We start from the raw sequence: 20,995 nt of genomic DNA, 5'->3' as shown, positions 1-20,995 counted from the left end.
GAGTGAGATGTCCCAACATCTTAGTGCCAGAGTGAGACATCCCAACATCTTTGTGTCAGAGTGAGATGTCCCAACATCTGTGTGCCCACATGTCAGCGTGAGATATACCAACAACATCTTCGTGTCAGAGTGAGACATCTCAACGTCTGTGTGCCCACATGTCAGCGTGAGATATCCCAACAACATCTTCGTGTCAGAGTGAGACATCTCAACGTCTGTGTGCCCACATGTCAGAGTGAGATATCCCAAAAACATCTTTGTGTCAGAGTGAGATGTCCCAACATCTTCGTGCCAGAGTGAGACATCCCAACATCTTTGTGTCAGAGTGAGATGTCCCAATGTCTGTGTGCCCACATGTCAACGTGAGATATCCCAACAACATATTTGTGTCAGAGTGAGACATCTCAACATCTGTGTGCCCACATGTCAAAGTGAGATATCCCCAAAACATCTTTGTGTCAGAGTGAGATGTCCCAACATCCTCGTGCCAGAGTGAGAAATCTCAACATCTTTGTGTCCAGACGTCAGAGTGAGACATCCCACAACATGTTTGTGTCAGACATCCCAACAACATCTTTGTGTCAGAGTGAGACATCTCAACATCGGTGCGCCCATGTCAGGGTGAGACATCCCATTCCAACATCTTCATCCTTGTCCCATATAACGTTGTTGTGTTTAGGGTTCATATTGTGTAATATTTCCTGCTATGACATGATGCATATCAGGAAGTCCAATACAAATAATAATAATAATTATTATTATTATTATTATTATTATGAGACGACTATTATGTGTCTTCTTGCTGAAAGTACGTAAACGTACAGTACATTGACTTGCTGCTGTGTAAACCATCTCTGCAGCCAAGATTCCCTTGAAGAAACACTGTGTGTCCAAATGTGTTTTTAAGGTTGTCCATGAGGTCCAAATGTGTTCTTAAGGTTGTCCACGAGGTCCAAATGTGTTCTTAAGGTTGCCCATTAGGTCCAAATGTGTTTTTAAGGTGTTGCAGTGTTGTCATGCGGACATGCACGTCCAGTATTTGCTGAAAGATAAGATAAGGTATGAATGAATGTAAACTAAATTGTTGCACAGGATGGTGGGCGTGTCCAGGTGGGAGTGGTGTGGCTGGACTCCGCCCCTGACGAGATATTGGAATTGCTGCATGTGCAGGTGCACACTTTGTCTCACACACACACACACACACACACACACACACACAGCATTCATGGAGCTTGACAGTCTGGTGGCCAACGGGCAGCTTATAAAAGCCAGAGAAGGTAAGACTTGTCTTACTGGTCTTCTTATGCGGAGATGATGCCACTCTTATTTTGATCCTCAAGCATGATCCTCACTCCAAGGCGGTGTATGGTTATGATTGATATCGATATTCGAGGAGGGGGCTGCTGTGGTCGGAGATCTTTTAGGGGGTGAATCCATACTCCTTGTGAGAATAGATGGACTTTGTCTGCTTCCCTCACTGTGCTGCTGCTTTAATGAAGACATGACGTCACAGCAATGCGGTCCCACTGGCTCACCTGCTCCCTGGCTGCTATTAATAGTCCATTTACACATGCTGACAGCTTGGCGGGCCTCCATGTGTGTGTGTGTGTGTGTAGATGGAGGCATTAAAGGTCGAAGCTGGCGATGGCAGGAGATGCTCCGCTTCCCGAACATCAGGCTCTGCTCCAACATGGCCGCCAGCACGGGTGCGTTGTGTATCGTCTTGGCGATCTTGGCATGTGCCAACTAACGTGACATGTGACTTTGGGCCCCGTCAGTGCGGGACTACACCGACCTGTGCGTGGAGCAGCCCATTGGCAGGAAACTCTTTGAGCTCTTCTGTCGGAGCCGCGGGGACCTCCAAAACCACGTGGAGCTCCACAAGGCTCTGGTACGGCACCACACAAGCTTTGACAAGTCAGCGTGGGAAGTCATGCACATGTACGGGGGAAGACAACCGCAATGTACCACACCAGGTATCCTCCAGGTGGTTAGAAAGTGCGGCACAGGGACCTTTAAAAAATGTTTTTAAAAAAGCAGCAAAAATGTCAACATTTGTGGTCATTTTCCTGAATTAAAGTCAAAATATTGAGAGAAAATTTGTAATCTTTAGAAAAAAAATCATACTTTTCAGATAATAATAATAATAACGTTTTTTTTGTCAAAATATGTTGATGGAAAAAGTTGTAAGCTTTTGGGAACAAAGTCCAAAAATTAAAGTCAGTAATTAGCAGAAGAACATTCCTAATGGGAGTCAAATTAGGGACGACAAACTAATTTCATCGAATGAGGAAAATAATTCAGAATTTTCAGAGTATAATGTAATATCATAGTAATAATAATATCATAGGTCCCTTTAAGGAACAATGTTGTTTTTAAAGTTGAAATAAAATTGTCATTTTTGGTTTTAGGTTGGGAAAACCTGTAATATGATATTATAATATTACAAAATATTACAAAAAGGGAAATTCACAAAGATAAAGGTTTGGGAAAACAGCAAAAATAAAACTAAAATAAATAAATAAAAACTAAATGGTACTAAATTGTAAATTGTATTTTTGGAAAATGGGCTTGTAAAGAAGTTGTCTTATACCAGAATAAAATAAATACAGATAATTTATGAATAAAGATAGTGATAATTACGGGAAGAAGAAAAGAAGAAAGTTGAAATATATTAATAATAATATTAATAATATTTCAATCAGGGGAAAAAGGAAAAAAACTGAGAGGCCTGGAGGATGATGTTTGGGTGGTGTGGTGGAACGACTATAGACACCACAACACATAACATACAGTACAGTACACAGTACAGTACACAGTACAGTACACAGTACAGTACACAGTACAGTACACAGTACACACAATCACACAGCACAGACCTCTCCGGGCACAACCATCTTCCATGGTTCATTCCCAAAAAGTGCAGTTCCCCTTTAACATGTTGGCAATACCCATGCCAAAAAACACTCATATATATATATATATATATGCCGCAAAGCATGCTGGGTAGCTTGTGGTACTTTGCATGATTGCAAAGTAGTCCGTGAAGTAAACAAGGAAGCGTGAATACGCTCCTCATATCCAATGTTTTATTGTTCATAGTTCATATTGTTGTTGCCACTCCACTACCCAGCATGCCTTGTGGCCATTGGGAAACAACGGTTTCAAGGTATGTGTTATGGTTACCATGTAGTAGTAGTTGGGGATTTATGTGCTAACTTGCTGCGGGAGTGTTTTTGTTTTTGTTGCACTGTGAGCAAGTATGTTGTTGTGTGTGATGACCTGGTATCTCCTAACTATGCTGGATGAGGTGTCCTCTGGTCTTCAGGATGACTTCAACACACAGTGTGACGAGGACAGACGTTCGTTCGGAATCGGCATCGTTGAACGATTCCTCTTTCATGAGGTGGGATGGCACCATCCCATAAATGTGTGTGTGTGTGTTTTGCTGGTCCTCACCTGTGGGGGGGTATGTGTCTCCTCAGTCCAAACAGTTCATCCCTGAGGTGTCCAAACATGGACCAAGCTGCATGCAGCAACTGGGGGTGGATCCTTGTGGAGATGTCTTCAAAAACTGCCGGGAGTAAGTACCACCCCTCCACTGGTGAAGGGGGTTAGAGGGTGAGAAGAAAGGACTAAAGCACGTCTTGTTTAGAGATCTCCACTGGTACCTGAGTGGAGAACCTTTCCATCAGTACCAGCAGAGCATGTACTTCGACCGCTTCCTCCAGTGGAAGATGTTGGAAAGGTGAGTCAACCATGCCACCCGTTGATTGATCATCTCACCTCCATCCGACCTGTCGTTGTCCTCCAGGAGGCCCATCACCAAGAACATGTTCCGACAGTACCGAGTCCTAGGCAAAGGAGGCTTTGGAGAGGTAACGTAAACATGGAGCAGACTCCTGAGGGACTTCACGGGTCACGATGTGGCTAAGGGATGTTCTGCTGGTTCAGGTGTGGGCGTGTCAGGTGCGGGCCACGGGGATGATGTACGCCTGTAAGAAGCTGGAGAAGACGCATGTGAAAAAGAGGCGATGTGAGGCCATGGCGCTCAACGAGAAGCAGATTCTGGAGAGTGTGGACAGCCGCTTTGTGGTGAGACCCGTTCCCGTCCTAACGTATCCTCCAGCGGGGACACTTTTTTACCTTTTTGAATATTTTTTTACACATATTTTAACTTTTTCTTTGATAATATTTCTACATTTTCTTCTTGTAATATTATGGCTTTATTCCCATAATCTTTGAACTTTTTCTAGCAGGCTAATTTCCCCAAAATACAACTCATTTCTCATATTGTGAATTTTAAACATCTATATTTTTCTGTAAAGTTTCAACTATGCTACAATTTTTTTTTACATTTTTTTCTTAATCTTTGTAAATATTAATTCCTTAATATTCAGACCTTTTCTCCCAAAGTTCCAAAAGAATAACAACTTTGTTCATATTACAAACTCCAAAACAAAGATATTTTGCTTTAATAATTCAAGTCTACTAAGGTCATATTTCCTATTAATATTTGAACTTTATTTTTTTTAAATATTATTTAATATTTCAGCGTCATGCTACTAAAATTACATAATTTGTCTTTTTGTTGTTGGGTTAGTTATTGGTAATATTTGGACTTTATTCTTTTTTAAAATAAAAATAATGTCTTTAATATTTCAGCTTCATGTTACTAAAATGACAATTTGTCTTGTTCTTGTTGGGTTAGTTATTTGTAATATTTGGACTTTATTCTTTTTTATATAAAAATAATGTATTTAATATTTCAGCTTCATGCTACTAAAATTACATAATTTGTCTTTTTGTTGTTCAGTTAGTTATTTGTAATATTTGGACTTTATGCTTTTTAAAAATAAAAATAATGTATTTAATATTTCAGCTTCATGTTACTAAAATGACATAATTTGTATTTTTGTTGTTGAGTTAGTTATTTGTAATATTTGGACTTTATTCTTTTTTATATAAAAATAATGTCTTTAATATTTCAGCTTCATGCTACAAAAATTAAATAATTTGTATTTTTGTTGTTGAGTTAGTTATTTGTAATATTTGGATTTTATGCTTTTTTTAAAAAAAATAAAAATAATGTCTTTAATATTTCAGCTTCATGTTACTAAAATGACATAATTTGTCTTTTTCTTGTTGGGTTAATTATTTGTAATATTTTGACTTCATTCTTTTTTTATATAAAAATAACGTCTTTAATATTTCAGCTTCATGCTACTAAAATGACATAATTTGTCTTTTTCTTGTTGGGTTCTTGTTGGGTTCTGTCTACAGGAACTTTATTCCTGTAGAATGCTTTAATGGTTTACTATGATATTTTTCCCAACAGTATAGTGGGTGGGTTTGTTAAGAACAGCTTGACGTGGCCCCAGGGTGGCCCTTCCGCTACCCCCGATTAACGCAAAGAAGTTGTGCCTGCAGGTGAATCTGGCGTACGCCTACGAGACCAAGCACACCTTGTGTCTGGTCCTGACCATGATGAGCGGCGGTGACTTGAAGTTTCATATTTACAACATGGGTGTGCCCGGCTTGGACGCCCAACGGGTACGCTTCTACGCCGCCGAGGTCTGCTGCGGCCTTATGCACCTGCACGCCAAATCCATCCTTTACAGGTGCGCGCGACCCCCCGTCACCGGCACGCCGGCACACCTCACACGACACCCTTTGACCTGAACGTGTCTTGTCTTGCAGGGATCTAAAACCCGACAACATCCTCCTGGACGAGCACGGTATGCACCCGGCTATATTTGGCCTTGGAATGACAGCAGGTTCAGATAAAAATAAATGCTAATTGTGTCACCAAGGCGTGGCCCGCCCCGTTCTCACATACTTGAACACGTTCAGTGACATAGACGTGCCCTGCTCGTTTTACTGACACCTGCTGGTCCAAAAGGAAATGTCACTGAGTGTCGCAAACATTTTTACAGGACACGTCAGGATCTCCGATCTGGGCCTGGCCGTCAGGCTTTCCGAGGGGACAAAGGTGAAAGGCCGCGCGGGCACCCTGGGATACATGGGTCAGTACACCCTGGAAGGGGGGCCGGCCTGGCCTTCAGAACGTTGACGCCCTTTTCTTTTGGTCGGTTTTCTCCAAATTTTTTAACGGGGACCTCGGATGCTTTTCTCACCATTCTGACCTAGAACTGTAGTACCAATGTAGTATTCTGGTGTTAAACCATTCTGAACTAGAACTGTAGTACCAATGTAGTATTCTGGTGTTAATCCATTCTGACCTATAACTGTAGTACCAATGTAGTATTCTGGTGTTAAACCATTCTGACCTAGAACTGTAGTACCAATGTAGTATTCTGGTGTTAAACCATTCTGACCTAGAACTGTAGTACCAATGTAGTATTCTGGTGTTAAACCATTCTGACCTATAACTGTAGTACCAATGTAGTATTCTGGTGTTAAACCATTCTGACCGATAACTGTAGTACCAATGTAGTATTCTGGTGTTAAACCATTCTGACCTTTAACTGTAGTACCAATGTAGTATTCTGGTGTTAAACCATTCTGACCGATAACTGTAGTACCAATGTAGTATTCTGGTGTTAAACCATTCTGACCTATAACTGTAGTACCAATGTAGTATTCTGGTGTTAAACCATTCTGACCTATAACTGTAGTACCAATGTAGTATTCTGGTGTTAAACCATGCCAAAGTTTCAGAAAATGAGGTTTGCGTATTTGGAAGTGAACCCTGAAGGAAGTTTGGGATGGCTCAAAACGCTCGCTTTCAGAGGGCGTGGTAAAACTGGTCCTTTGTGATGTCACAGAGGGGCACTTATAAGGTCAGAGTTAGGAAGCTTGATGCTGTTAAACATATTATCGTGTTCTTGTCAATTGTTTTGTTCTCTTACGTCCGTTTTCTCCACAACTATTTAAACTTGTCTTCTCTGAATATTAAGACTTTATTCTAACAACTTTAATATTTTTTTTAAATCATATTATTCCAAATGTCGCACCATTTGATTGGCTAGCATGTCGGCCACACAGTAAATTTTTCTATATGTGCCCTGTGATTGGCTTTGTCGCCCAAAGACAGCTGGGATATGCTCCAGCATACCCCGACCCTTGTGAGGATAAACGGCATAGAAAATGGATGAATGGATATTATTCATATTCGTATTATTATTCATATAATATTTGGACTTCATTCTCATAAAATGACAGCTGTTTTTTTTCCTTCTCAGTGTTCTTTGCTCTGGTAATAATGACGTTATTCCCATCATATTTGGACTTTATTCCGATCTTTTTCCCCAATTGGAAATTGGTTTTGTTGGTTTCTCGTATTAAAACTAAATTAAAATGTCTTTCATCAACTTAATGCTAATGTCATATTTTCACTTTACTCTTTACTCTAAAATGTCTGCTGTCGTCTTGCTTCTCTTTTTTCCAACTATTTCTACTTCCTTCTTGTAAAATGTCTTCCCGGAACGTTAAGAACACAACATTGGGCTGTCCTGCTGATGACCATGCTAACTGCGTGCAGCTCCAGAGGTGATCTCCTACGAGAACTTCGGCTTCAGCGCCGACTGGTGGGGTCTCGGCTGTCTCATCTACGAAATGACGGCGGGACAGCCGCTGTTCCGGACGCGAGGCAAGCCCTTCAAGAAAGTCCACCTGGAGCTGAAGATCCTGACGCTGAAGGAGGAGTATGGCGACCGCTTCAGCCAGAGCGCTATGGACATCTGCTCCCAGGTCCCGTCACGCATTCCTCAAGGTCAGCGTTGTGGTGGAAAGCAACGTAACAACCCAACACTATCCCGTTGTCTTCCAGCTGCTTGCCAAAGACCCCAACACCAGGCTGGGATGCAAGGAGGCGGGAGGTACAGAAGTCCAGTTGCATCCCTTCTTCCAAGAAATCAACTTCCGGATGCTGGAGGCGGGGCTTGTCAAGCCTCCGTTTACACCTAATGCAAGTATTCCGTCCACCTGTTCGCAATGCCGCTTGTCAATGCAACGCATGGCCTGGGTTACTGTGGGGGTCCTTTCAGGGGCTTCTCACAGTCGTTAGCGGGATATCCGGAACGTTCCTCCCGACACAAGTCAGCTTGAGAGGAAAACACAAGAACTGGGAGGGAGACCAATAGAAGCGCTAGAGTGGAGTAGGCTGAATAGAGATAAATAAAATGCATGACAAAGCGTTTCCAGGAGGCCAAAGGGAATGTAGATGCAGAAGATGACTTCACGGAGGGCATCCGCCATTTGTGTAAGTCCCGCCCCCAAATGTTCTCCATTGGATTCAGAAGAGTCGGCATATTCCTCTGGAAGAAGCTGGAAAAGCCATTCATGACCACACAAACCGTAGTTTGCCCACCCCTGGTTCGGATGGTAGCCATCCACCCTGCTCGAATACAACACGGCGCATCACCGCGTGACATTGAACATATTTACTCTGACGATGAAAAGCCTCAGGAAGTGTCGACTGTCGGGAGGAAGACTGCGCTGCTCAGCGGCACTGGCACTGTGGCATTGGGCTTACAAACTAACTGCTAGCACTACATAGCCCCGCTACTGGCACAAAGAGGCTTAATAGCATAGAAGATGCTCACTCTCTTCTGCGTTCATTCCATATAGAGCCAATGCACACAGACTCGTGCAGAGTGAACCCTCCTGTCATCCAGCCTGTGTAGCACAGAGAGACTAACATATGTTCATTCATCCAGGGCTCATAGTTAGCCACCGATAAAGCCATATATATGTGATATTACGAGGGGCCACTAAGTGAGGAAAGGTTGGGTCTGATTCCATTTCGGACAACGAGAAAGAAATGTGTGTGTTTTGTGTTTTCACCTGAGAGTGACAGCGGCGTGTGCTTGTGGTCGGCAGCCCAAGATGGTGTACTGCAGCGACATGCTGGACATCGACGAGTTCTCCACCGTGAGGGGGGTCACGCTGGACTGCACAGACAAGCGCTTCTACGCGCAGTTCAACACGGGCAGCGTTCCCACAGCGTGGCAGAACGAGGTGGCGTGAAGTCTTTGTGCTGGGGTGACGCTGCCGTGCCGGAGGGGCCGGTCCAACTGAAGGCCTTTCTTTGCTTCTTGGTGCAGATGATCCAGACAGGATGCTTCAGGGAGCTCAACGTCTTTGGACCCGGCGGGAGTCGACCGCCAGACTTAACTCCAGACGGGTCCTCTCACGGGACTGGGGGTCGAAGACGTAGCCTGCTCAAAAGAATTGTGCGCAAATTTGACAGTTCTAGGGATGCACGGTAATTATCGAGCCGATATGAGGGGAATTATGATGGCTGATAATCTAAAAATTAGCTCTGATAACCCAAAAAAACGCTCCAATGAGGCGAGATTATCTGTACCGTGCGGGGGTGAGCAAATCAAACGCTCCTTTGTTCTCCTGCCTGTCGGAACTTCCCGAGTTCACTTGTAAACAAACTTTCACTTTCCCAGACATTTTGCGTGCTAGTTGTAGCAGTTGTAGTTGTGGAAGGGGGGGGGGGTGATAGGGGGCTCATCAGCCACATTGCTACCACGTCCAGGGATTGTTGTGCCGTGCCGTTGGAAATGTGCAAAAGGTTTTCCAGACCTCCGTGGCGTCACACCGGCAGCTCTGAGTGTGTGCCCGAATACAGTGCACCTTGCTGGGCCACAGGAGGTGTCCCCCTCCCCTCTATATGCTGCTTCTCCTGGTAGTAGCCCTGAGCTAGTCGTCATGTCGTCGCATTTGATCCGAATTTCTTCCTGTTCTTATCTCCAGGGGTGCACAAACTACACTTATACCTCATTCTTAAAAAAGTTTACACAAAAAAGCCGCTTTATCCGTATCTTGAGAAGCAGAAAGTTACCATCTGTATTGTTTTTGGGAGGAAAAAACCTATTTTAAACCTGTCCTGGACAACGAGGAACCCTGCCCTCCAACGTCTTCAAGGCAGGAATTAGGAATTCTGTCCTGGTCCTGGAAGGCGGGAAAAGACATGAAATGCCGTCCTGCCAGCTTCTTTTAGCTCCCAGCTGCAGCGAGTCACTGACATCGCTGCTGCTTTGTAAATAAACTGTAGACATTTTAGTAAGTTAGTAAGAGTTGTGTGGTTTTTAAGGAAAACGCCTTTAGTGGTGGTGTCTGTTTGACAAAAGGTGCAAGCTAACTTCACGGGTAAAAGAATGGCATCTTTTTATTTGCGTCCATTAAAAACGGTGAGTAGACGGTGAAGCCGTGTCTAGCCTGTCATGGCAGGGGTGTCCAAAGTCAGTTTAAAATAGACTCATACATGAAAATTAACAAAAAGAGTAGTCATCTTACCAGAAAAAAATGGAAATATTAAAATATTAAAAAATATTTTCCCAATTTCTGCATTACTAGTAACACAAGGACTAAGGCTGCAATTTGAGAAAAATGCTGGTTGGCGGGGGAAAGAGTTACAGCTGGGAAATATGATGGGAATAAAGTCACATGGTGATGAAAACAATAAACGCAGCAAACAGTAATAGTACCCAAAATATCCATGTCCCCTGACCGAATGGCCCTGGCGGGGACACGTTTGACACCCCCGCGCCAACGCAAAGAGCTGAGGAATTTTTGCTGATGTCACACTGGTTCACTTTTATTTCAATTGGTTTCAAATAAAAATGACGCAGTTAGCAGTTAGAAGAGGTGTAAAATGTGTGTGTGTGTGTGTGTGTGCGTGTGGGGGGGTTCCTCATCCCTCCCACGGCGGGCTGCGTCGGCCGTCCACATCTGTCTCCACGTGGTAGAGCGTGTCGGCCAGCGTGTGCTCGATGATGGCGCCCCAGCCCATGTCGCTCATCTGAGGAAGAGGAGAAAGTGCTGAGGCATGAACGGCGGTGAAGGTCACCAGAGTGTGGGGTGTGGGGGGCGTGCTCTCACCGGCTTGTAACCGACGTCTTTGGGGGGGTGCTTGAAATGCGGGCCGAAGTTGACGGACACCTGGAGAGAGAGAAGGAGGCGAGTCAAAGACGCAAAGGACGGATCATCCACCAGGGGAGGGGGGGACCGACCGTGCAGCTCTTGTAGAGGGAGATGGCAGGGAAGTAGAGGCCTTCAAACAGGTTCTCGAAGGCCACGCCTTGGCTCACACCGTTCTTGTAGAAGATCATCTGCAGGTGTGCACAGTCGGCATCATCATACTACCCGGGTCCAAAGTCCGGCTCATGTGGCCTTTTTTTTTTTTTTTTTTACTCACCTGCGGAACATTCTGGAAATATCATTTAGCACCAACACTACAACGGCAACATGGAATTCTACCAGATTCATTTTACAACAATGAAATTAATATTACTAGCATAAGGTTGAAATATTAAATAAAAATATCTTTAGTTTTTAGCATAATGACAACACCTCAAATACTATGGAATATTATGTCAAGAAAGTCAACATTCCAAGAAGGAATTTGCCAATAAAAACAGCAAGAATGGGGAAAAAGCTGTAATTTGAGGAGAATAAATTCCAAATAACAGAAAATCTCATTTTAAAAGTTGTCATAGTTTCAGAGCTGAAATATTAAAGATAAAAATACTTTTAAAATAATACTTTCAAGTCAGAATATTATAAGAAACAACACAAAAGAAAATTTACATTTTTTGGAAATTGAAGTTGGCTAGTTCTAAAGTCCTAATATTAAAAAAAAATGACAAAATATTTGGAAAATGAAACCAAAAAATGTGGAAAAAAAGAGCAAGATGATAATATGGCTAGTAATATGGCTACATGACAAAACTGAGATGCCTTGACCTTGAAATACAAACTGCATAACCTCTTGGCCTATCTCTCCAAAATATCCAAACCCTTGGTACACCCTGCTTGTGGCATCCTCACCCTGCTGGGGCTCATGGCCTTCAGGCTCTTCTCTGCTTTGTCCACGTAGTCCTTCTCCTCAAAATACAGGTAGCTCTTGAACTTGATGAGCGCCTGGAAGAACATTGCTCGTCAGTAAGGCAAGAGGTGCCCAGTGGGCGGCGTTGGGCGGGGCGTCACCTTGTCCTTGTAGGTGTCGGGAAGTGCCTTGGCTGTCTCCGTGTTGTCTGGCAGCTCGATGAAGAAGCCCAGCGTGTCTCCTTGACCGTATCCCGAGGAGTAATGCTTCCCCATAGACTGGTGGAAGCGCGTGCCCTTCTTGCTACGCCACGAGTAGCTGAACTTATCGTAGCCCAGCGGCGCCTGCAGGTTACCTTGGAACCAAGACGGAGATGCAGCCTGTCGGTTAAATCGGAGTCTGTGGAGGCAAGCTAGCGCAGGCAAGCCGGCTCACCGAGTGGCTGAGACCAGCCGAGGCGGGCTGCCGTCTCAGGAGGCATATCGTCCACGGACACCTCAAAGTACCAGGCACCTTTCCGGATGCCGTGGGAGGCTCGCACCATGGAGTAGCCCTTCTCGCCTGTCACTGTCAGCCGGTCGTCTGAGATCTTCAGCTGAGGCGCTGCAACGGGAGAAGGTGCTCACGTCCAAGCTGCCGAAAGGAAAGCTGGAGACGTCGTCACCAACCTCGGTCGTGTAAGGCCAGCAGCACCCTCTCGTACAGACACGCCCGGTACAGGTCCCCCGGGATGGGCTTCCCGGCCCAGCAGTCCAGCTCCAGCTTCTCCGGGTCGGGGGCGTGTGGGTCCGGCTCGGCCAGGATGTAGCGGTAGCCATCTTTGTTGAACGGGTGCTCTAGCGGGTAACCATGTGGGGGGAGTCGCTGGGCTGAGAAGAGCGGGTCGCTGTGGAGGCGGAGCAGCACAAGATCATGATGAAGAACCGCTCACATAAAACATCAGCTGTGGGAGGAAGTGCCAAAGTACGGCTCCTTTTTCCAAATTACTTCATGAAACCCAAACAGTCTTCGGGGTGGGGTTTGTAATGCTGGTTCGATTCCAACAGGTTCTGAAACGAGGCTAGCTCTGGTCTTTGCGGTGAGGTAAAGCCTCATCCAGCCTCGCTAGTCCAATGGACTCCAAGAAAAGCAGTGTGGTCCCCACTATTCCCAGCGTTACTGTCCGAGACCCCAAGGAAGAAAGAGCGTACTCCAACTGTCCCACTAGCTTGATGCTGACCAGAAACGAGGCACTGTTAGCGGCCTTAAAACCTCAAGTCATCAAATCATCACCGCTAACGAACAGGCTTGGCATCGAGCATTGACTACAAACATGTCAACTCTGAAAGAAAACAGCAACCCAAACTTCTCATACTGATGTTGAAGGCTTTATACTTCCTAGGTCAATTGTAAAGATTCCCCCCATCCACCATTTTAGAACCCGGTTGTGGCCCATGAGTTAGCATGAGCATGAGCTAGCAGGCTAACGTACCTTCGAGTCCTCTTTGTGGCTCCGGCAGTGGCGCCCTCTTGCTGCTGCTGCTGTTTACGTTTGGCCCCTCTTCCCTTTCCAGGCACAGGAGCTAGGGCACCTTGGGATACAGCACAAGAACATGCAGCCACTAAAAACAGTCCACATAAAGGGCCTCCAGAGAAACAGAATAGAGCGGGGGGGGGCTTTCCATTCAACCTGCAAGATATTTTCATGACGGCTGCACGATAAAGAAGCAAAACTGAGCGCACACACAAACAGTGAAAGCGGGTTATGGGGGGGCCGTGTGCACGTGGGGCAAGGCAGCAGAGAAATTAGTCACGGGGGTGTCTTCCAAACACTAGCAGCCTTTCCTGCAAAAGCTGATTGAAAGCGCCTGAGACACGGTGCATGTTGTGCGTGCATGTGACGCAGAAAGAGGCTCGCTAGTTTTGGATGAACACCGCTGCGGCAAACAGGAAGTGACATCGTGCGTCGCTTCAGCACGCCGTTAGCAGCAAGCCACACAGCAGGAAGTTGACCGACGGGCCAGACGGGTACACCCGCACCACAGGAAGAGCTGTGGTCTGGAGCTAAGGATGGGCATGACGTGCTAACCTCACTCCATCCTCTGGTGTAGATATAGTACTACCTAAATGTGATGGCTATACATACCGTACAGTACCATACCATACAATAACGTTCCATATCGTACCGTACAATACCATACCATATTGTACAGTACAGTACCATACTGTCCCATACCGTACCGTAAAGTACTGTGGTACCCAGGGGCCTTTGTCATTTTAGGAGCACATATATTATTTTATCCTAATATGAGAAACAAAACAGTTTTAAAAAGTCCTAATTTTGAGAAGAAAAAAACAGTTGGAAAATAATCACAAAATTATAGTAGCAGGGAGTGAAAATCAAAAAATATTTTTGTCAAAAATAAAGTCAAATATTATGAGAAAAATGTTTAGATTCTAATTTCCGGGAAGAGTCAAGTAATATTATGTCATTTCAGTAGGATAGAATTGAAATAAAACATTTTTAAAGTTATGATAAAATATTCACAAAATTATAATAAGTAGCAGGGAGTGAAAATCAAAAAATTTTTTGTCAAAAATAACGTCAAATATTATGAGAAAAATGGTTAGATTCTAATTTCCGGGAAGAGTCAAGTAATATTATGTCATTTCAGTAGCATAAAATTGAAATAAAACATTTTTAAAGTTATGATAAACACAAACAAAATGTATTGTTTGGAAAATTCGGTGGGGGGAAAAAGTTACAATATTATGGGAATAATAAGTCATAATAATACGAATAGAAAAAGTACAAAGATTATTTAAGAAGAAAGCTGAAATATTAGCTAATACGACAGCAAAAATGGGAAAACATCGTGAGGTTGAGTATATGACAAATACATACGAGTTGTTAGCATGGCGACGTTTACAAAATACCAAAGTGGCAACGTTCCTTTTTCACTATGTGGCCCCCACGGGACAAGCCTTAGGACACCCCAGCTGAATGGGTCATGCCCATCCCTAGTTGGACTTGAAGTCTAATTGGAGCCCGACGGCCAACTTCCATCCAGCGGGCCACAAGACACAAAAACATCATCCATAAGCTGCCAAAACACCAAATATTCACCTGCGTAAGCGTTTCCACCTGGAACACAATAGAATGTCCGTCACGGCGACTAGTTTGGACTCAGCGCTACAGCTTCACAAAGACGTTACTCATGTTTTACCGTTGAGGCCTCCTGCAGCAGGCGGCACAGCGGACTGCTTCTGCGAGTCATACGACGGTCCGATGTTACCCAGGTCCTACACCGCCACGACATCAGCTGTCAGGCTCACTTCCTATCACGTCTGTGTGCGTCTTCATACCTGGTCCAGCAGGCCAAACTTGGGGTACTCCTCTTCTGGGTCTTTACTGCCGGGGTCAGGATGTTCCTTAACTAGGAAAACATCTCGCTCTTTGCTCTGGGAAACAAAAAACAAGTGACCTCCAAGAACACGTGGCCTCCGCCCCCATGATGACACCCTACCATTGTCTTCACGATGTTGTTGGGCCAGGTGAGCTTCCCGGGCCTCTGCCGCGTGGTCATGCACTCCCAATACTTGTCGATGAAGGGAATGATATCCTGAATGGAAGGGGTCGGATATGAAGATCACAGTGACAACAAAAGGCAGGAGGACTGTGTGACCTCATTTAAGTCTGTAGAACTTTTGTCTAATTTATGTGCAAGGGCTCACCCACAAATGGCCCCACATTCATGCTTCTTCCGAGTCCTCAAGCGACAGACCGTCACACTACCACCACCACATTGGACTCTTCTTGTTCTCCGTGCCGGATGGAATGGGACACGGGCCTTCAGAGTATTTTCCCAAAGATCTTAGGGATCATCAAGATGTTTCACCAGCGTTCATGCTCTTAGTGGTTAGCGTTCTGGACTTCGGAGCAAACGCCCTAGGTGTGAATCTCCACTAGTAAGCGTCGTTTGTATTCGTCAGGAAGGGCATCCGGAATATGAAGTGCTCACGGCAAAATCTGTATGTGGATCAAAAGATCCACTGTGGCGACTCCGTCTTCAGTTGTGTTGTCTTTGACTAATATTTAAATTACTTACATTAGTTTGATGATGTCAAACACAAACCGGGTGCTACGGTTTCATCCCCCCATTCCAAAAACATGCTAGCTTCATTGGCGACCCCAAATTGTCCATAGGTATCAATGTGGGTGGGAATGGTTGTTTGTCTATATGTGCCCTGTGATTGGCTGGCCACCAGTCCAGGGTGGGCCCCGCCCCCTGTCCCTCACCCGATGAAGCTGTAATAGGCTCCAGCACCCCCACGATCCTCATGAGAATAAGTGGTAGAAAATAAATGAACGAACTATATTAAAAGTTTAAAATGAAAATATGTATACAAATATTTAAAAATACTGAAATAGTGAAACTAACTAGATGTCTTTTTTTCAGACTTTCACGGGCCCACGTAAAATAACATAGCGGGTAGAATATGCTCCCCAGCTTTGGGTTTGACAGCTGTGCTTTAGGGAGGCATTTTTCCAGAAAATGCTGCTGGCATTCAGATGAAAGGACCACGAGGACATCGCCATTTTTAGGAGTTACACCTGCCATTATATTAGGGGGTGCCTCAGCATCCCAAGGTCACGTCACTTCATCTTATTTAGAATGATACTTTCCATATTTCCACACAAACTCAATTGTCTTCATTTCTGCAGCTCTATGCAGTGCTCACCTTGTCTTTCGAGAACATGGTCTTGGGGTGCTCGTCTTGGGTTCTGGACCTCCAGGTTAGGTTAGCCAGAGCTGTGAGACACATTTCCTTCAGGTCTGAAAATAAAAACAGACCACCGTGACGACCAAAACACCCACAACGGAGTTGACTGGACAACAAGGACGCATACTGGCTTGTTTCCTGAGGAAATACGTGTTGCCGCTGTGATGACAAACGTTGCAGTGGAACACGTAGTTGGTCATGAATGGGAGACATGTCCTGCCGAAGACAACGCAAAGGTTATATTTCTATTCTCCCGGCGTGTTTGTGATGCTGTGATGTGTACGTACGCAGTGTTGATGGCAAACGTGTCAGCAGTGAACCACTTTGTACACAAGGCGCACTGCAGCTCCACCTCCCCCAACTGTCTCCCGTTGTCTTCATCCCCTGACCCGGTCAGGGTGTCGGCCGCCTCAGAGGCATCGCCCGCCGCCTCCTGCGGGAAACACAACCTCGTAACATGACAACACATCCTCACCATCTTTGGAGGATAACAACATGAGAACTCACCATCCCTTCCTTGCCGCCGGATGACTCTGTGTCCATGCTGACCGGAAGCTCGCTGAACGCGTCACTAAATACGGCATATAAGGCTTGAGTTTCTTCAAACAATTCGGAGAAAAAACAACAGCAACACAAAAGCCGTCTTTGCCTCGGTAAAACTGTAAACATTGCATCATTTTGTAAGACAATATCACTCCAATAGCACATAATTAGCTCATTCAAGCATCAGTTTATATCACTGGGAATATATATTTTTTTTATTTTATCTCGATGCAAGTTAAAACTATTCCGGTAATGCTTGAAGGTTGACGTAAAAACATACATTGATAGGATACGGTTTCCCTAAACAAAGCATGCATTCAGCTTGTTCATCCACTACTTCTACAAGCTAGCGAGCGAACAATGGCGCCTACGTGTGCTACATATGTGTACCGTTAATAAGACGTGCTGCTTGCACCTTTCAAGAATTGCAACGAATGAGCACAAGCAAAAAACAAACAAACGAACCTCTTTGCTGTGTCGGCTTCAGCCGCTACTCCGCTACCCGCCTCTCCTTCTGACGCCATGTTTGAATTCATTCAAGAACAAAACATCGCGAGAAGAGGAAGCCAGTCAAGCGACAGCAGCAGCGCTCCACAGCGACACCACAGGTTAGGAGGTGAACTGACGCTGTCAGACTTTTCAAACGACACACAGTGGTCCTCTAAGACGCAGATTTCAATCATAAAGCAGGACATTTACGAGGATCGAGTCTTTATGATTGGAATCTGAGTTTCAATCATAAAGCAGTCGGAAATTAAATTTAAAAAATGACAATAATCTGAGTAGAATAAAGTAAAGATAAAAAATAAAGAAAAAAGTCCTAACTTGATGTTATACACCTATAAAAAGGGGGGGGGGACACTTTTCTTCTTCACCATCAAAGTTGGTAGGAGCACAAAGGAATGCAATGCTAACAGCACCCCTGGGTGATGTAATAAACACCTTCAGGCTATTGTTGGCAAGATAATGGCGGCGTTTTGGCCTCCCCTTCCCCTCTGAATTGAGACATCTGTGATGCTCAAGTGATGCCTTCTGACATCCAAACGTCTGAAAGATCCAAACGTCTGACATCATGTCATCGTAAGATCCAAAAGTCTGACATCTTGTCGTCGTAAGATCCGAAACTGGCCGTTTTATGGCCGTTGCAGGGTGGAGGCTTCATGCTGAGCGTGAAGATGGTGAGGTGCCATGGAGGCGGCAGATGCCGAGAGGCGCAGACACCTGCAGAGCAGCTCGTATCAGCAGATGTCACCCTCCATGACCTTTGCATGCGTGGAGAGACTGATGGGACATTTCTACAATGGAATTCTAAGCCTAGCATCTCTACCATGTTTACCCAAAGCATGAAGCCAGTTAGCATTTCAGCTAATTTACTCACGTCTACATGCACATGCTGTATATACATGTCATGGTGTAGGGAAGCGAAAGTACCACCTTGGCACTTCCCATACTTAGGGCTATCTTAATAGGTGCTAGCATGCTAACTGTTAGCAAGTCAACCAATTTACTCATGTTTTTATGCAGATGCATGTCATGGTGTAGGGACGCGAAAGTACCACCTTAGCACTTTCCATAGTTAGGGCTATCTTAATAGGTGCTAGCATGCTAACTGTTAGCAAGTCAACCAATTTACTCATGTCTTTATGCAGATGCATACATGTCATGGTGTAGGGAAGCGAAAGTACCACCTTGGCACTTTCCATACTTAGTGCTAACTAATAGGTGCTAGTATGCTAACTGCTAACATTTTAGCTATTTTACTCATATGTACATGCCAAATTATACATAGGAGCATGCTAGCCGTCCATCCATGATCTATCTAGGCAATAATGTGACCTCTTTGGATGTTCATGGGACTTCTAAAGAGTCATAAAGTTGTGCTTTGAGTCAAAAGGACAAAAGTGGTGATTTGCAAAGAAAAGGAGCACACTTTCCCTTTGAGGAGTCCATCAATTAGCATCACAAGTCCAGCAATTAGCATCACAAGCGTCACTCGCGCTTCTTACTGGCGTAAAATCTCAGGCCAGCAACTAATGACAAGCCCTTGTACAAAAAGTGACATGTAGCCAAAGAAAGGGGGCACATTTTAACCACATGCCAGCCAATAAATAACTCACTGGACCCCCCCCCAGCAGAGGACCACATTTCCATTGAGGAGTGTGCTGCCATTGTCCTGCTTTCATCAAATGGAAATGTCTGGGTGGACTATTTAAGCAGAGGAGGAGGCCGAGGTGAGGTCCGCATCAGCGAGCATCATGCAGCCCGTCCACAAAGTCCCTCTGAGACGCAAGACGGCCTTCTCCGTGGAAGACATCCTGGACCCACGCAAGTTCACTGGCCAAACCGGCGACCAGGATCCAGGTAAGGAGGCCTTTTATAAAGACCATTTAACATTTAAGACAATAACGCCAACTTTTCCCTATAAGCAGCGTCTGCCAGGAGAGAGGAATGCAAGGAGGAACAACACCCGCCATCAGAAGGCGGCCCCTACGGATCAACGCCGGCATCTCTGCGCCGGGCCAAGCCTCCGGGTTCCAAGGTGAGCGGTCGGCGCGTCCGCACGGCCTTCTCACTGGAGCAGCTGCACACGCTGGAGCTCAGCTTCCGCCGCTGTCACTACCTGTCTGTGCTGGAGCGCCACGCAGTCGCCGCCGCCCTTCACCTTTCCGAGACCCAGGTCAAGATCTGGTTCCAGAACCGCCGCACCAAGTGGAGGAAGGAGCGCCTGCAGCGGGTGGCGGAGGACAACACCGCCACTACCGCCAAGTGGGCTTGCCAGGCCCCCGCCTGCTCCTCGCTCGCCTTCAGCCCCTTCTACTGCACCCAGGGAACGCCGCCACGGCCCTTTGTGCCGCCACCGCTGCCCCGACACCATTTGTACTGCTGACGCTCCAAACCTGTGGACCACACGCTTCATATCAGGTGACCCTTGAGGTCGACAATGGGTGCCCCAGGGGGGCCAGAAGTTTTTTCCATGTCTGTATTGTAATTATTATGACTTCATTCTCATAATATTTTGACTTTAAAAGTTGTCATAACTTATTCCTCAAACAATTACAACTTTGTTTCTCATAATACATATATAATACATATAAAATACATATAATAATATATAATAAGTTGCAAAGTTCTGAATGGCTTTGGATGAAATGTTCGTCAAAGGTTGGAAATGGGATATAGAACAACTGATGACATTTGGGGGATGATCCGGATCACCGTCTGGATCCAATCCGAGTGTCACTATTGACTCTAATTGCACTGCTGCCCTCTGCTGTCTCATTTCAGCACTGCATGGAGCACGGCCGTAGCCAATCGGCAACCAAGCCCTTCTTAACACATTCCTCCTGCCATGTTGCTTCTTCATATATTCTATTTTTAGAATGCCAGTAAATAAACAGCAGACCACACTTTTGATGTTATATTTTGTCATGATGCTTAACTTATTTTCAATAAAGATGTTTTTTCCCACAAGGTGGTGCTTGCGACATTAATATACAACAAATGTTGATATGTCTTTGGCAAAAAGTTCTGAATGGATTCAGATGACATTTTCAGGAATTGTCAGAAACGGGACATGGAAGAGCAGATGACATTTTAGGGGTGATCCCAAATCTTCCCCAAATTCATCCTTGTCCCTAAAAGTAATTACCCAACAGCTGCCACGTTCCTCAACCCAAATTCTCAACTCATTCGGAGCAATTAGCCTTCCCGATACATTGTGCTATCATGTTAGTTTACGTGTTAGCATTTTTAGCTATTTTCATGGCTAGACACATATATAACACTATCACGCTAGGTGTTAGCATGCTAGCATTGGCACAGTTGCATTTTTAAACATTTTCATAGCTAGACATGTAAACACTTAGCAATATTATGCTATATGCT

General features: G+C 44.9%; 2 protein-coding genes across 4 annotated transcripts; one reads left to right on the top strand and one right to left on the bottom strand.

Moving 5' to 3' along the window:
- Positions 1–1,058: 1,058 nt before the first annotated feature.
- On the top strand, positions 1,059–10,310 carry grk5 (G protein-coupled receptor kinase 5). 2 transcript variants are annotated; one of them, XM_058056392.2, is made up of 15 exons: positions 1,074–1,277; positions 1,617–1,706; positions 1,779–1,891; positions 3,329–3,406; positions 3,486–3,583; positions 3,656–3,748; positions 3,815–3,878; positions 3,955–4,095; positions 5,431–5,621; positions 5,701–5,738; positions 5,937–6,026; positions 7,505–7,713; positions 7,793–7,930; positions 8,845–8,982; positions 9,069–10,310. In XM_058056392.2, the coding sequence occupies exons 1-15, from the start codon at positions 1,094–1,096 to the stop codon at positions 9,231–9,233; spliced, it is 1,830 nt and encodes a 609-aa protein (XP_057912375.2). In that variant the 5' UTR covers positions 1,074–1,093; the 3' UTR covers positions 9,234–10,310. The 2 variants fall into 2 exon arrangements, with proteins under 2 accessions (XP_078655057.1, XP_057912375.2); XM_078798931.1 differs by lacking the exons at positions 8,845–8,982; positions 9,069–10,310 and having other exon boundaries at positions 1,059–1,277; positions 3,311–3,406; positions 7,793–8,332.
- Positions 10,299–17,710, bottom strand: ash2l (ash2 like, histone lysine methyltransferase complex subunit). Of its 2 annotated transcripts, XM_058056396.2 has the most exons (17): positions 17,576–17,710; positions 17,075–17,138; positions 16,855–17,000; positions 16,695–16,783; positions 16,526–16,620; positions 15,310–15,405; positions 15,149–15,244; positions 15,010–15,085; positions 14,910–14,927; positions 13,275–13,374; positions 12,472–12,689; positions 12,239–12,406; positions 11,965–12,158; positions 11,806–11,898; positions 10,989–11,087; positions 10,858–10,917; positions 10,299–10,777 (listed from the first exon to the last, which is right to left on the bottom strand). In XM_058056396.2, exons 1-17 carry the CDS (start codon positions 17,644–17,646, stop codon positions 10,670–10,672), a joined length of 1,791 nt encoding a protein of 596 aa, XP_057912379.1. In that variant the 5' UTR covers positions 17,647–17,710; the 3' UTR covers positions 10,299–10,669. The 2 variants fall into 2 exon arrangements, with proteins under 2 accessions (XP_057912379.1, XP_057912380.1); XM_058056397.2 differs by lacking the exon at positions 14,910–14,927.
- Between the last annotated feature and the right edge of the window lie 3,285 nt (positions 17,711–20,995).

This window comes from Doryrhamphus excisus, linkage group LG19, assembly GCF_037039965.1.
Source record: "Doryrhamphus excisus strain RoL-2023G ecotype Guam linkage group LG19, RoL_Dexc_Guam_v1.1, whole genome shotgun sequence".
In the NCBI taxonomy this organism is placed as follows: domain Eukaryota; kingdom Metazoa; phylum Chordata; class Actinopteri; order Syngnathiformes; family Syngnathidae; genus Doryrhamphus; species Doryrhamphus excisus.
This window is presented reverse-complemented; position numbering and strand designations above follow the sequence as displayed.